Source organism: Trachinotus anak, unplaced genomic scaffold (genome assembly GCF_046630095.1).
Source record: "Trachinotus anak isolate AG129_WGS33_773 ecotype Australia unplaced genomic scaffold, CSIRO_AGI_Tana_v1 ptg000016l, whole genome shotgun sequence".
NCBI classification, from domain to species: domain Eukaryota; kingdom Metazoa; phylum Chordata; class Actinopteri; order Carangiformes; family Carangidae; genus Trachinotus; species Trachinotus anak.
The window spans coordinates 13,617,406-13,634,310 of record NW_027273867.1 but is presented as its reverse complement, the minus strand read 5'-3'; the positions used below and the strand labels follow the sequence as shown (position 1 = coordinate 13,634,310).

General features: G+C 40.4%; 1 protein-coding gene across 1 annotated transcript in view; it reads left to right on the top strand.

The window, feature by feature from the left end:
* The first annotated feature begins 3,373 nt into the window (after positions 1 to 3,373).
* runx1t1 (RUNX1 partner transcriptional co-repressor 1) overlaps positions 3,374 to 16,905 on the top strand; it is a 117,285-nt gene continuing 103,753 nt past the window's right edge. The window contains exon 1 of the mRNA XM_071499984.1: positions 3,374 to 3,703. Coding sequence (XP_071356085.1) covers positions 3,700 to 3,703 — 4 coding nt within the window. The 5' untranslated portion in view covers positions 3,374 to 3,699. The remainder of the gene's footprint in view (positions 3,704 to 16,905) is intronic.

Below are 16,905 nucleotides of genomic sequence, written 5' to 3'. Positions count from 1 at the left end.
AATAATGCTGTTCACTGCATTTCTTTGAAAACACTTACACACTGTTGTATTTGTAGAGCGAAAATCCCAGCTGACACTGCGAGAAGCGGGGTGCACCCTGGACAGGTCACCAGTCTATCACAGGGCTGACATATAGAGACACAAACAACTATTCACGCTCACATTCACTTCTATAGGCAATTTTAGAGTAGCCAATTAACCTAACCTGCATGTCTTTGGACTTGGGTTGGAAAGCCACGCTGAGGAGAACGTACCAACTCCACACAGAGAGTCTCTCCGACAGGTTGCAACCCAGCACCTTCTTGCTGGGAGGTGCAGCTAACCCCTCCATCAGCATCTTTTAGTCAAGTAGAAACGGTCTGGCCTGCTCAGCATCAGAAAACGAGTGTGGAAACTAAACTTGCGCATCAAGCGTTAAGAGGCAGCAGTAGCAAGTACATAAGCAAATTAGACTAATTTATCATCTCTGTGCAAGATCTGCAGTAAGTTTGAGAAGTTTGAGGTAGAATATTGTTACAAGAGTAGAGCAACTCCTTTCAGGAACTCTTTTTCAGAGAGAAACTATCTGTCTGTAAACAATTGTTGGAAAAATGACTTGTGTCATGCACAAAATAAATGCCCTTACTATACAATAGTTTGATAACATGAGGTCTAACTTATGTGTAAACTTCTGACTCCAGCTGTATGTAAATCATATATATATATATATATATATATATATATATATATATATATGTCTGTGTCTGTGTCTGTGTCTGCGTATGTGTGTGTGTGTGTGTGTGTGTGTGTCTGTATGTATATCAATAACTTCCGTTGCAGTCAATTAATATGACATAGGCACATCAATATGCATGCAATGTATGAATGGGGCATTTATATAATGGCTTGTAACCACATCCAGCACGTAATAATTACGCAAAAGGCATTTGCCTGGTAATGGCCCATAATTTCCCCCATCAAGATTCCTCACAGAGGTGTCCCATTCTGTGGCATATTGATTCAGCTCTAATGAGAGTCTGGGCAGCAAGAAGTTTCACAAAGGTTACAGGCTGTGTTGTGTGCTACAATGCATCAGTAATGATTTAGAAAATAAATGGCCACTTTTTATGGAAGGAAGTACGTTAACATTTTTGCATACATTTGATAGTCTTTTGGTTGCATTTGTGTAGCCGTGTATATCTGTTGGAAACACACTCGCTAGGCACCCACTCAATGATAAGCAGCTCATTAAAACAACCTGTGTGTTTTTGCCAAGTCTTCCCAGCTTTGGGGACATTATTCTGCAATACACACCTCTGTCTGGGAGCGGGGGGATATCGTTTACCGTTGCACAACTCTGAGGAGCCACTTAGGCGTGAAAGGCAGATGTGTTTGTACTGTAAACAAGAGAGGGGAGATGGAGAGTGGTGCAGAGCCATGCCAAGAGATCCTCTCTGGCTGCCAGAGGGCTGCAATGCTAGACTTCATGAAAAAATATGGACAGGCACAATTGGATGAAAGCACAACAATACATGTGTATGTAATTCTTTGCCAGTATTTGACAGTGGCACGCGCCAGTAAGCAGTTAGACACATTGACGAATGTAGCAAATCAGCTGTATTTCTCTTTGTATAAAGCATGCAGTTAGCATGAAATCAGTACCTGAATATACAGTATGTATGTATATACTGTATATATATATCTGTCTCACCCACAATAAATCAAAATGTAATTGGGTAATTCACTCACCACTTTCTAAACAAATATATACAGGTGTGGGGGCTTCAGGGCTTCTGTCGCGGTTATAAAGCTCTAACTTTTCTCTGGCCAGGCAACAAAAAAAAAAAAAAAAGGAAATATGATTGGATAACTCTATTTTAATGGTTTGAGGACAGTCACCCTTTCTTTTCGGAAGCAAACTTAATAGAAAATTAGGCTAAAATTAGAATTAGAGAAAATTAGAATTAGAAGAGAATAATTATTAAATAAAAGAAACTACATACAACATTTAATATGCTGATATGTTTGGCCTCCTCAGAAGGCCTCGAACGCCCTGAGGGTTCCCCACTGATCTGGAAAATCTGTAATAATGTTGGATGAATCCTGTCCTTTTTTCAGCTTTCCAAGGCACTTGACTGCAACCATGTCTATACAAAACATTCATTCACTCCCCACAAAACAAATTATGTCAATCATAAATCATTTCACAGTATCAATACGTAGATATCATTTTACTAATTGACATGATGCTCCTGTAAGCTGCAGTACAATAAGATTTCACTCTGAAAGAGGCAGTGTCCTCCTTCTGCCTGCAAGGTAATTTCAGTGATGTGCTGTTTATCAGTATCTTTGAATAGAATAGACCTAGTTATTGCTCTCCATAGTTCAAATTGTAGTTAATCACGTCTCTCCTCAAGCTGTTTCCGTCTCTCTTGGCCTATATTACTGCAATGTTTCCTACATTCATCCCTTTCCCTCAGATAATTTGTGATGCACACTGCTTCATCAGCAATATGGAGGCAAAGTAGCCACGCTGGCTCAGTCCATCACTGCAGAATTTGTCTGACCTCTTTATTTTTCCAGTAACAGGCACAAGATATGGAACCCACTTAGTTTGTGGCAATGTAAAAGATTACATCATTTTCCAAGCTAAAACAATTTACTTGTCAGTGGAAAGAAGAGATAGTTTTTCTGTGTAAGTGCACTCTCTTGATTGTTGTTGGGAGACAAAAGATATGCCTGCCAGATCTGGAGGTCTGGAGAGTGGCAGAGCTGCTTACTAAGTGTGCACACCACCTGAGAGCGCCCCCACAAAAGTATGAGTATGAAACATAATCATTGCTTGCCAGTATTGAGGATAAAGACTGGACCCAAAGTAGCAGTGTTGCACGGACCTTTACACAAACATGTTTAACTTTGGAAGTAAATCTATTTATGAATACATCTGAAGTTCAGTATTAGCTTTTTAATTATGATTTATCTGTTCCTTCTATACTTAACAATTGTAAGGTTGTAACAAGAGTTTTGTTTTGAGACACTCCCTGACTAGTTACTACCCTGTTACTACCCACAGTTTCAATTTCTTTCATTGTCTTTTCTTTGAAAAGAAAATATTGTGATCTTGAATTTTAATACATATCACGTTTTTTAATTCCTACTGTGTATTTTCTAAATCTAAACTAATAACTGCTGCACCACAGCCCAGTAACTGTTAAGGGCCATTAACACTTACGTTTTTTAAGTCATAATCTTTTATGCATCGTCTTTCTATTGTTCTTATTGATTTTTTAAAATGAAAAATACATTTATATATATATTTTTTAATTACCACTTACTTAATGTGGTTATTCTCTTCTCAAAAGTTACGAAGTAAGGCCTGCTGGGAAATTCTAATCTGACCAATGAGCTTGCTCCTCATAACTTCGTGAGTGGAAGTAAATTCTCCAGCTAATGGACGATTCAGTTAACAGCATATTATTTAACAGGCCCAAACAAACAAACAAACAAACAAACAAACAAACAAACAAGCGGCGGTCAGAAGAGCAAGAATAGAGGAGAACAGGAGGAGTTTACGGCGGAACTGACGACATTAGATACGTTTTTACTCAACATGCTTCAAGTTCATCGAAATGTTAGCATCGTTGACGCGCAACAGGAGGCTAACGTTAGCTGCATGTGCTACACTCTCATCGGAGAGCAGCAGGGAAGATATTACTTCTAATGGGTGAGTACAGGTTTCTGTTTACGGAGTGGTAAATCTAGAGCTACAGAAATGTTACCTCTAATAAGTTGGATAATGCGCAGCTACACAATCTGTGTGAGTGATAACCTGTGGCCGCTGTGCCACTGATGATGAATGATGAATTTTATAAATGCAGTGGTTCTGTGGTCAGGTGCCATCATCCATTCGTTCAGACTGTGTAGATCTGAGTTGTGCTTTTCTTGATAGCTGTTTGTTCTACGATTACTGACACACTGTGTAAGACACCTTTGTGTTGATTTGTTAGTGCTGGCTGGACAAAGGTATTTCTGATGTTTGATAGTTGCTGTGGTGGTTTCCAGGACAGGCTGTTAGATTAGAGTCGATAAATTTCACACTGCTGTGAAAAAGGCTGCTGTCTCATCTGCTGATCAAAGGCCAGCTTGCAGGATGAGAGAAACATGGTGATCATCTTTATGGACCAATCACAGCAGACTGGGTCTGATTGGTCAGCTTACTAGCCACTGTGAGTTCAGTTCACCTTAGCTTTCTCCTGCAGCTGTAAACAAACGGCTGTGGTTATTATAATGTACCCACCTTAAATAAAGTCGCATCTGAGAAGTAGGTTACTCATTGTGAAGAATGATTTTTTTTCTCATTAACTTTTATTGAATTAGTAATCAGTAATTATTTTCATTTTTTGTAATGGACGCTTAGATCAAATGAAGCTTTCGGGGTCATCTTTAAGGTCCCACATTTGAGAAAGTGAGATTTCCATGTCCTTACTGATTATAAAGCAGGACTATGTGCTATGTACATATTGTGAAAGTATCAACGTCCGCAATTCATAGACAAAATGCACACAGCCCGTATTGAAAAACTGTGCCTTAAAATGAGCTATCAGGACTTCCTTAACTATGGGGGGGATTGACTTCTCTGAGTGTTTTTTTGTAATATTAAAAAAATTTATGTGTTGCATTGCTTGTGGTGTCACCCATGAATTGGTCAAATAGAATCACCACTATTTCATCATCATGTGTTTCTCTGTTTGGTTCCTCTGTTTGGTGTCCCTGTCCTCCATTGTTCATGTGTGTCACATTGAAGCTGATGTCATGATAGCTTTATGCATTGTTGCTATAGTAACGTCGCCGTATTGAGTGGAAAAAGAAGTACCTGCTACCAAAAGCCAGTAGAGTAAAGTTGAGTTGGAAAAACACAATTTGTGTTTTGTGTAACAGTGAACACCTCATCTTGGCTCACCCACCCTCTCAGACTGACACCTGTAGTTTCTGTCTGAGCGGGTCCTTGAGCAGTGTTGCTCACCATGAACACCCAAACACAAGAAGCATGCCGGAGTTACTACTTACAAGGAAACAATCAACTGTTTTATAAAATCTAGATAACCATCCAAGCCAAATTTGAGTCATGTTTCATGTAGCTGTTTCCTGCTTTCTGTGTCTTGTTGTTGCAACAGGAACACTGACATCTGTCTGATATAATGTGCCATCAGTTATTGCGTGTTGACAAATTTTCCACTGAGAATTTTCTGATATTTTCACATTTTGTCTTCACCTCCTGCAGTCCATTCCTCCCCTTCTCAAGTGCTTTTTGTATGAAAATATTTGGAGAATTACAAAGATTTATTCCTTTTATTCCTCACGTTGCGTACAATGTATTGGTATAAAGAGAGTGAAAATATACATTTAACATCTTGATTTTGTGTCAGCCCTGTTTATGATATTTTAATAGAATAATAATTTTCTACTTTCAGAAACAGTTTGAATGGATTTTGGCCAAGATTTGATTAGGCCCTCTCGAACCATCATAAAAGATTTGAATTAAAGAGGGTACTTATGCATTCAGTCCAGAGCCAGTTTCTTGGCAGGTAGTCTCTTTGGCTTTATTTATTAATAAAGCAATCATTTGCCCTTTTTTGTAATTAAGTATTTGAAATAGCCATAAATTTCAATTAATAAGTGCTGCTCAGTGGCCATGAACTTCACAGCGTGGTGCTGACAGGTAGTTGTTGCCATTATGGATAATTTGGTTTGATATTCGACCTCACAAGATTAGTACTGTTCGTGCATTTGTCCTAATTGCTCAAACTTGGCACAAAAAGGCGCAATCGGTGAAGCTAGAATTTAACTTTTTGGAATCAATTTAGTCCTTGTTGGATATAAATCTCTTGTTTTCTTCACTTCTCTAATTGAATACCCCACTGATCTTTACAAAAGAGGTCTGTATTCTATAATAGAGATGGATAACATCGCTCAGTGGGTGCAAACTTAATTGATAGTATCATCATAATGTTCTTATGCATTCTTGGTGAAACTGATCATGTTTCTGTACGATTTCCCGTGTGTTTGCTTGTTTGTGTGTGATTTGAGATGCGTGTGTGCAATCCCTCGAGTACATATTCATTTGTGTTTGTATGTGTGTGTGTGTGTATGTGTGTGTGTGTGTGTGTGTGGCACTGCATGATTATGAGTGAGGGTGAGAGGGAAAGGTGTGTGTTTGTGTGAGGGGGAATGTATAAACGGCTGGCAACCTGCATTAATGTGGTGAAGCGTGGTGTGAATGGTGATTGCGTGTGTGTGTGTGTGCGCGTGCGTGCTTGGAGCTCTGTACACAAGAATGTATGTGTGGGAGTAAGCACAGTGCGTGCATGTAGTGTTAATGAGGCCGCATGCTCACTTCTGTTTGTGTGTATGTGTGTCTGTATATGTGTGTACGTGTGTGTACACACATCTCATCTGCATGGCGCCATGCCCCATCGCTTCCATTGGGGTGTGTGAGAACAAAGACTTTCCATTTCCAGCGCTGCTGTGCCTGCAGGGAAAAGCCTGATCATAATTAGCTGAATGATGAGCCTCCGCCATGCACCGCACAGCAGGCCTGTGGCTGCCTCTCTGCAGCACCCCTCTCTTTCTCTCTCACTCTTCTCTTCATTTTCTCTACTTCTTCCTCTTTTTCTATTTCTGGCATTTTCTTTCTATTCATTATCTCTCGCATGTGCTGTGTATTGCTCACCATCTATCTTCTCTCTACTCCTCTCTCAGTCTGACTCTGCCTCTTCCTCTTTCTCTCTGCCTTTATCATTCTTTTCTCTTCATTTAATTCCTTGGACCTAACTCACTCCATTTTTCTTCTCTGTCTTCTTTTTTCTCTTTTCTGTCTCTCTGATCTTCTGACACTCTCTTTTTTTTTAATCTTCCATTTCCTCTGAAGCTGGAAAAAAGTAGGGACAGGACACGATTGATTTTAAACTGTCTTGTGCAAGATCAGACCCAGACATGGATTTGCATACTCAAACACTCAATACGCCAAAGTGCAGAATTAGAAATATGTGGTCATGCTTAATTTCTACTGATTATGATATTTTCCATGGGTAATATTACTAGTATTAGTTTCATTTTTAAGATATCTTTAAGACAGTAGTGGTTGTGTAATTACAATAGACATTTTGGACCATATAATTTTACTTTACAGTGATAGGGCTGGGATGATATGCTTATTTCAATTTTGTTTACTTTTTTAACACCAGACCATGGGGAAAACTTATATTTGCTAATATATTTCCAAAAACAATCCACATGTCAATCAGTCTTTATGAGTTTTATTTCAGCAGCATCATTGCTATAAACCCCTTTGCTCTGTCTTAAAGCCCTCTAAGGAAAAATAAGTCATTCAGAAAACCATTCAAGAGGTCAGTCTGCCATAGGCCAACATATTTGTCTTCTGTCTGTTATTTAAGTAAAGTGCGGTTGTATAAATTAAATTTAATAAATTAATGTTATAATGAAATGAACGCACCAAATGAATGTACCAAGCTCGTCTCGGGCCAGTAGTGTTGGTGTAGGTGCTGTGAACTTGGAGCTTCTGGTCAACAGACGGTCAGACAACAACAGTTAGCAAGTAGCCGTTTGCAGTAAGTGGAAAGTTAAACCGTTACCGGTTAGCAGCACCGTTAAACATGATGATTTATTCACTGTGAGCTAGCTAGCTCCTGGGCTAACTGTTATCTGCTAGCTTTTGTTACACTAGCTTAGTGTAAATAATAAAATAAATATTGATTCAGGAGTTGATTTTTTTTCTCCCACCCCTATGCTGTAGATTATATGTATGTGATAGGCCTTTTGGTCATTTGCAAGGTGATGTAAACCACATTATCTGCTTTTATGAATGACTTTATAATACTGAATCTTCTAAAGCAATTACCATGCTCTAACTGTAAAAAGTTTCATTATCGCTGAAATCAAACCTCTTCATATCCTTTAAAAACATTTAATCGGCAAGGATGCACAAAAATAAAAATGGCAACATGCTGCAAAAACAATTCTTTGAGATTTACCCCACATCAAGAGATAAGACACTTTCAATTTGTTTTCTCCGCTCTTCCCTCGATCTTATCAGTTAATTCAGTCTGGCAATAATTCCAAACATTGTAATATGATTTTTTTTCCTGTGTTTATGACTCAAGCAGCCCCATTTTCCTGCTCACCTCCAGGGTGAGCGTTGCTATGTTTGTTGACTGTATCATGACTTAGGGATCAGCTGTGTTTCATTATGTCGGGGATTATTAATGACATCTGTTCTGAACCGCACAGTGCAGCCCTTCCTCCATGATAGAGTGTACTGAAAGGCAATAAAGGTTCTGCTCACTAACAGATGAAAGGGGATACTGTAAAATAATCTAAGTGGGGTTTGACTTGTGTGGAAATCCCTGCATCTGGTGAGCATCTGTATGGACAGGACAGTAATTTGTTTGTTTCACAAGGTGTTGATGTTTAATGCAATAATGTGCTAAGTCATTATTAGGGCATATTTTAAATTCCTCTGGATAATGCTCAGCCTCTGTGAGTTAGCACATGGGATCTTGATGGCACATTAAGTAAACAGTAAGCATTGACTAAAAATGATTTTATGAATATATTGTAGCTCTCTACCTTTATATTTGGAAGACTGTGTGTGTGTGTGTGTGTGTGTGTGCGCGTGTGCGCGTGTGCGTGTGCGCAAGAGGGTCGTCTAAACTGATGGACTACCAGAACAGTATTCTGTGAGTTGGCCTCTGGGTAATATGGGCATTCACTGTGCCACCCCATCACTCACACAACACACACACAAAATCACACACATATCCACTCTCTCTCCTCCTCTCATTTCCTCTCTATCTGTACACCACAACAGGCTGGGCAGATGGCAGCCCCTCGGCCCGCCATGCCAGAAAAAGCATGTGAATTAAAGGTTATACCCAGCAGGTTTGAAGAGCTGCCAGCACCATCGCGGTGCGGCAGAGGGGGGCCCTGGCCCACCTGCCTCCCAGGCTCGGGGACATCTGGCTGGGGTTTTGTGGAATGATGAGCACGGTGCCGCCAACCGCCGCTACTGCCACCAAGACCGGCACCGCGCCGAAAGGAGAAGCCGTCATCTGTTCAGTTTTTCAGCTAGCAAATGAACAAATGAGCGGGTGTCCTTCTGTCTGCTGGTCTGTGTGGATTTGCATGTGTGCATCTGTGTGTATGTGAGATGGATAGTGGTGATGGCCCTATAAAGATCTGATGGGATGGAAAGTGTGAGGTGCACTGGTGATCACGCGCTGAAGGAGTCAAAGATTACAGCAAAGTTTCAGCAGACTACATATATCATTTTAATCGCTTTGACACTTTTTTTTTTTTCATTTTCCATCATTTCTAGTTCTCCTTCAACAAAACCCTCACACACGTGCAGTCTGAGAAGTCTCCATGAAAAAGTGCGCTCCTTAATAGATGTACATTTTAAACCCCCAGACCTTGCAAATCAGTACCTCACAAATCTTTGCTGGGGTTGCCAGGTCTATAAAGTGGTTGCCAGGTCAGGCTGTCTGTAGACACTGACTGAAACAGACATGTCACTGGTGAAGGCTTAACAATACAGCCTGTCTCAAATCTGCCCTTAATTCTTTCCCAATATGTTTCCCCTTGTTTGCTTTAGCTGGGAGCGGAGTGAAACGTTAGGACCCCAAGTAGCTTCACAGATGTTGCAGCATATTTCTAGACCTGCCAGCACACAGAAGCTTTATCAGGGAGCAAGACACATTACAACCACCTCAGGGAGTCACTGACAGTAATGATTAGAGGTGGTTTGATTGGAATGGCCTTTGGTTTGTGAGGTTTAAAAAATACAGAATATTGGCTAACACTTATATGGGTTACAGTTGCTGTGGATAATGATGTCTTATAGAAGTATTTTGGCTGTCGCTACTGGCTAATAACAGACTTTGTAACTCCAAGAGGGAAACTAGAAACACCCCTTTTATTGTTGCAATTGAGTCATTGCTAATTAGACAGGGTCTGTGTATGCTGTAGATGCACAGCAAATGCCTTGTGAGACAGTTTGGCAACTTCATGCTGCTGATAGACCAGTTAAATTCCATTTCATCACAGCTTGGTTTTAGTTTTGCCCATTATTTCTATCTGTAATAATTGTATTGTCACCAAGTTCCCTGGTAAGATCTGGCAACATCTGTAAAGAGACATTGTTTGGTACGAAAAACAGTCAGATAATTATACAGGTTTTAAGCTAAACCGCATCTTAACCAAGCAAAAAAAAAAAAAAAGAGAAAATGTTATTATTATTACCAAACCTGGTCACATGATCACAGTTTTTAGATTAATTGTCTTGTTCCTGATTCCTACTTAATGAAGGACCAACACTGACATCTCAGGTGTGCTAACATTTGGTTTTACCTCTACATGAACTGGTTTAGATAATCTGGCTAAACTGTTTAAGCTTGTTTACAACCTGTTTGATCATCTGATAACTAATGGGATTTCATTATACTGATGTCATTCTCAAATCTCAGAAATTCCTTAATACAGCGTTATCAGAGTGATTTAAGACCCAGCTGGCAATAAACAAGAATTATCCCTTAATTTGTCTAAAGAAGCAAAATAAACAGCAGAGTCATTCAGTCACTCTGCATCGAGTGTATGTCCAAATATTATCATAGCTCTTAGATAAGTTGGATATTGAGGCTTTGCTCTGCCATATCCTCTGTCAGACATGCTGTGTTGATGTTATTTGGGCCTCTGGAAACAACGCATGTGACTTGTGTGTGACCTCTCCTCTCCGGGGGTCAAAACCATCAGTGATGTCAGAGGAAAACCAGACGCTCGCTGAAGGTGTTAATGACTGCTCAGCCACAAACTCAACACTGTGTGTGGATGTTGAGCGTGTGCCCTGACTCTGGGGGACAACCATTAACTTATGAGGTGGGAGTGCGTGTTTTCATTGTTGTTAATGTGCTAATGTGCTTATCTGATTTAATAGACGTGGAGGCTCGCACAACACGATCATGTTCCCTCTTGCTTTCTCTTTTTCTCACCAAAACTCTCTCCTGACACACCCACACACACATACATACACACACACAGCTGAGCAGTGTGTTAAAGCAGCTCCTGATGTCTGGGCCTCTAGACACAGAGCTGGACTCCCTCCCTCCCTGCCAGCTGCCAGCTCCTGACCCCTTGGTACATCCTCCTCCACATGGCCCACACAGCTGGTGCAGAGCCTACACAATGTAGGCTGCTCGCTTGCTTACACACACACACACACACACACACACACACACACACACACACACACACACACACACATATACATATATATATATATATATATATATATATATATATACCTCAAACCACTTAACTGTCTATATATATATATATATATATATATATATATGTGTGTGTGTGGGCAGACAGACATGTATGTTAGCAGTGTCAGGCAGACACACTTGCACATATGGAGAAATGCACATACAAATACAGAAATGTAAATGCAAACAACCATCCCTCGCAAAACACACACAAAAAAAAAACATTCGCTTTCTCTCCCGCCCACACACAGATGCACGCGCCTCTCACATCTCACCACACGTACACACACCTCAAACCACTTAACTGTCTCTCACTCCCTTTTCTATTTGGCAGTGAAGGTGCAGAGGGCAGAGAGCAGCATCCTGGACACCACGCTATTGTTCCACAAGCTCTGTTAAAGTGCTCACACAACTCTCCTGTGGACGTCCCCCTGTCTTCGATTCAGATTTGTCTGTTGTGTTATATGGTGCAGGGTTTTTTTTTTTTTTTTGCATGAGTGAATGACAAATAGTTGGACACAAGGCTGATGGGAAAAGCATGAGAGAGTGATTTGTGGCGGATGATTGATTCTAAAGAGATGCTGGGTTGTGGAAAGTGTTTTGGGTGTATTATGTTGTCAGTGGGTTCTTGAGGTTTATTCATCACTGTTGCAGAACTCAATTGCAGAAACAGTGAAAAGTTTTGAAGACGCACAAAAAAAAAAAAAAAAAAAAGGCAGTTAAAAAATGAGTCTTCAACTTATTTACATATTGTTGTCATTGTTTATGCAACATGAGACGGTACCCTCTGGCAATCTTAAAGCAATTGCTTCAGACCTTAATTTCATTTCAACATACCTGACCCTGCCTGAGGGTTTGTTTGTTCTTTGTGCGTACACACATACACACAGCACTCCATCACCACTTCACCCATGACGGCACACAGCCTGTAAATAGCCCCGGTGGCGCTGTACTGTCTGTTGCCATCATCAGTGGCTCTCATCCTTAACTGGCAATGCCACGTTTGTCACCAGGCTGAGCACCGTGAGGCTCTTATATCCTACGTAACATCCCAGTGGGAAGAACTTCAACAATTGCAGACAAAAAGCTAGACCACGGCTGCTGCCAGGCTTCCTCCAAAGTTAAGCTTAAAACGAAAAACATGTTTTGCTATAAAACTGAAACTTTGACACTTCTACTTTTTTATCCATCAAAAGACGTTGTTGTTCACCATTGCAGTCCGATCTGTTCTGTTCTGCTCTAATCGGGGTTAAAAGAAAGGGAGTGTTTGGTTGTGGAAAAGGGCAGCCTCAGGGCAGGTTATCAGCCACCGCGGGCTCCTAACTTGTTGCATGCCTGGTGGGCGTCAATATGGTGCCAGCAGGCTCATTTGATGCAAACCAGACAGTCTGGAGCTGAAAGGTGAAGTACGAGTGGGATGAAGGGATGGAGAGAAAAGATATACAGTGCAGTGTATTAGTGAGAGGAGTGTTGGAATGGATAAAGGCCGCGGGTACAGTAGAAGGAAATATGAGAAGCAATGTGATAAACATTCGGTGAGACGGAGTAAAGTGGAGGGGAGTGGAGTGGGATGGATCTGGGAAGCTTACAGCAGGACACATCTTTCATCTTACTGTGTGTAATGGCAAACAGGGGAAAGGATGGATGCTCCTTGAATTATTTTAGTGCTTTAAAGACATCATTATGGTTTACACACAAATCCAACAGCCTCTTACTCATTTGAACTCCAAAAGAAGAAAAACAGCTTGAGTTTTGAAAGTGTTGCTGGCAAATTAGCTATAATCATGTTTCCATTTTCCTCATCACAGCCCAGTTGCAACTAAAACAGAGAGACATGCAGCTATGCTTAATTGTTAAATTTGTTGCTGCAGTGTGTTTCCATGTGTGGAAACATTTGTAGTTAATGACTGGCTATGTTTGCATCTTGGTTCATTTGACTGAAGGTATAAACTCTCACATTTTCTCACCACATCCCTGTCTGTGTGCAGGATGTATGCACAATGAACTATAAAGTTTATTTACACCAGTATAATGTGTAAATAAAGTCAACAAGTGATTCTAAAATAAACCACTTATTTCATATCTGATATATAATTAAATACATCTCCAAAGAAATGCACAGGAGTGTGTGTAAAATATGACCGAAATGCACATGGCCATGGAATAAGGGTGCGTTGGATTTGTGAGCAGGGGGAAGCAGCAGCAGTGTGACAGAGTGCAGGTGTATTTAGGTGGCTGTTGGCTATCAGGCAGAGAGGTGGTGCAGACACACAGCACTGACAGGGAGGCAGGGACGACAAAGTGCTGTTGATAAGAAATGGAGACAGGGGATCACATGAGGGGCGGCTGGATTCAAGCCTGCTTAACTGAGTAAACACACACACACACACACACACGCACACACACACAGTTCCACACAAAAACTGCGCCATATGTTGAATATAGAAACACTGTATTTATATTGTAGGAGCACTCATAAAAATAGTGATTCATCTTCAATAGTATTTTGTTGTGTTTTGTTTTAACCAAATCCCGTATTTGGAATTCATACCTAAAACATGACAGTTCTATTAAAAATATGTTTTCAAATATCATCTTTATGGTTTGGTCAGTTATAATCTAATGGGGTGATGTATCTCACTGTGTTTTGATAAGTAAACTTTAATGAAAGAGCATTTAAATTAGATATTTACTTTTGTTTAAGTAGATGTTTATACAAGTAGGGTTTCTTTAAAGAAACGTTGGGAACTATTTTTGTAGAATAGTGCATGAGTGTGTATTTATGTGTCACATCTCTAGAGACATGACTTTTTTGTGAACAAGCTGTTAAAATAAAACTGGGCTACCCAAGGAAAACCACAACAGCACCATCATTTTATTGTGTGAAATACAACTTCAGGGACACTGTGTTGGACATGCAAGCATTTTTGTGAGTGTAAAAAAAAATCCCTTGAGCATTTTTTAGTCTTCTCGGCACACAGGAAGTTAACATCTTGTCTTGAGTGCAGACTGTTGCTGCTCATCGGTCTCTCATTTCAGAGGACAAGTTCTGAATCTGAGTCATATTTTCATAGAGACAACTGGTTTCAAATAGCAAATGATTAAGTGATTCCTAAGAAATACAAACAATACAATAAATAAACATTACAAATGTCGTAACAGGGAATGGAAAATAAAATCAAAACATAAGTCGTTTTGAGAGCTGAAAGAGGGCTGTGAGGGAGAGTGTATTGCCATGACCATAATTCTTCAAAGTTGAGCCAGCCTGTGGAAAAAGATGGTGGCAACCTGCCAAACTTTGTCTAGCCAAGGTGTTTTACAGACAAGCACTGAAGGATGTCTTTTAACCTGTCACAGGTCCAGAATGAACAGTGTGACTAAGATGTGTCTCCATTTTTTTTTACCATGTCATGTCTCTAATACTAAATGTGTGTGTGTGTATGTGTGTGTGTGTGAGAGAGAGACAGAGAGAGAGAGAGAAGGGGAAACGGAGACAGATAGAGCATGAAAAAGTGAAAAGTGCAAAAGGGGAGAGAGGAAGAGGAAAATAACCTAAACGAAAAGGTAGGAGCAGTCAGTGGGTGGTCAGACCGTCATGACTGGACCCTGGAGTCAGAAGCATTGCAGGGTTATTGTGCCTGTGTGTGTAAATACAGTACATGCAGTATATGCTCATGTACTGTTATGTGTTACACTATTTGGCCTGACCCCCAGGCAGGGTGTGTGCAGCTGTTAACATTATCCCCAGCGGCCACAGAGTCTGAGGCCTGGAGCTTGATCCTTCAGCTGAAGCCTTTATTCCCAACCATAGAGATCTACAGTGTAAACTCTACATACTGCAAACACAAATACAATGATGCTGGGCACAGAGATGGGCTGTTTCAGACATAATTTAAACTTTAACTGTACAGTGAAACCACACACACCAAGCTGCAACACACACAATTGGGAAAAATTTGTCCTTACACACCAGTATATTTTTATTCATACTATACTGCTTGTCAACAACTATAACTTCTGTTTACCAGTGATATTGAGCAGATTATATGAATGTAAACATATTAATGTATTATATTTCTGTCATTTCATCATTTTTGAAAGGGAGGACAAGAATCATTTTAAAGTACAGCTCTCACCCCTCAACGCAAACAGATAAACTATCTTCATTTGAAAATGTACATGTACAAAAATTTTAATTTTCCAAACAGCTAAAAGGCTTATTTTAATAAAAAATGTCTTGAAATCTTCTATTATCCATCCTGTTAAAACAATAAATAAATAAGTATGAAAAACATGGGTATCTGCAGCATAAATGTTGGCAGAAAAACTAAAATTCACTATTTCACTGAAACTTTCCTCTCAAACGCCCGACTGAAGTATGTCTAACATGCACAGTAATTGTGTATGTAGTTTGGTTTCTGCACAGTCACTCATACAAGCTAATGCGACAGATGGCTGGTGAACGAGTATCCTGTAGTAATGACGTATCCCATTGTTTAAATTGTGTTCATGTGCATGTAGAGAATTTCTAAAAGGATTTTGATGTGAAAACAGCACCAATATGAGCTTCCATTCCTTTACTGCTTATTCTGGCTATACACAGGGAGCATTCCTCTCCTATCATGGTCCATGCGAGCTGTGAAGCAGCCCAGCCTGCCTGCTCTCCATCACGTCCCTGTCACAAGTGCAGTCGGCAGCTCCCAGCTCCTAATTTGCTGCCTGGAGTTAGCGAGCAGTGGTCTGGCTAGTGTTAAACCACTGAATGATAAGATCCAGGTCCTCTCCTCTTTAAGTCCTCGTTTTTCCACATGAGCCAATGAGCTCTTTTGTTTGAGACATGGGGATGACTGCTGGCAGAAACACACACACACAGAGACAGACAGCTACGTACATGGGTGCACTTATATTGAGATGCAGGGGAAAACATGCCTGAACACACACACACACACACGCGCGCACACACACACACAAATACCAACACGAGCACACAATTTCTGTACACTGCCCCCACAGCTTGCTCCAAGTGAAACACAGAAGATGTATGACTTGTCTGCAGCTTGACGCTTGCTGTTACGTACCTCGACAATTCCTGGAGTGTGTAACAGATGATGTGTGTATTGCGGCAGAGAGCATGCCTGGTACAGCTCATGGATATAGGTTGCAAGAGGGTTACCCATACAACATCAGGCAGACAGTCCAGCTACAAAGAGAAAAGGTTGGTCTCATCTCCAACTGGTTCTCAGTTACCTGATAAGACTGATGCTGCATAGCAGCTAACAACTCAGTACTTGCTCTTTTCTGATTGGACAGAACATAAATTAAACTCAGATAGGATCAACAATCTTTGATTTAATAAGGGTAATCAGAGTTGCATGTAAAAGTTTCTGAACAATTTGAAGACTTTCCCCATCCCCTGAAGACTGCGGTAAACATATTGGCTTAAACTAATATGCACGGTGGTCTCATACAGTACATTGATTTGAAATTGGACCAACCGCCAATCAGCTGTAGATTCACTAATCAGTTCCCAGAGGAATGAAAGTACATCTCGAGCAAAGTGAGATGGAGACGGAGGGAAAGTTGCCCG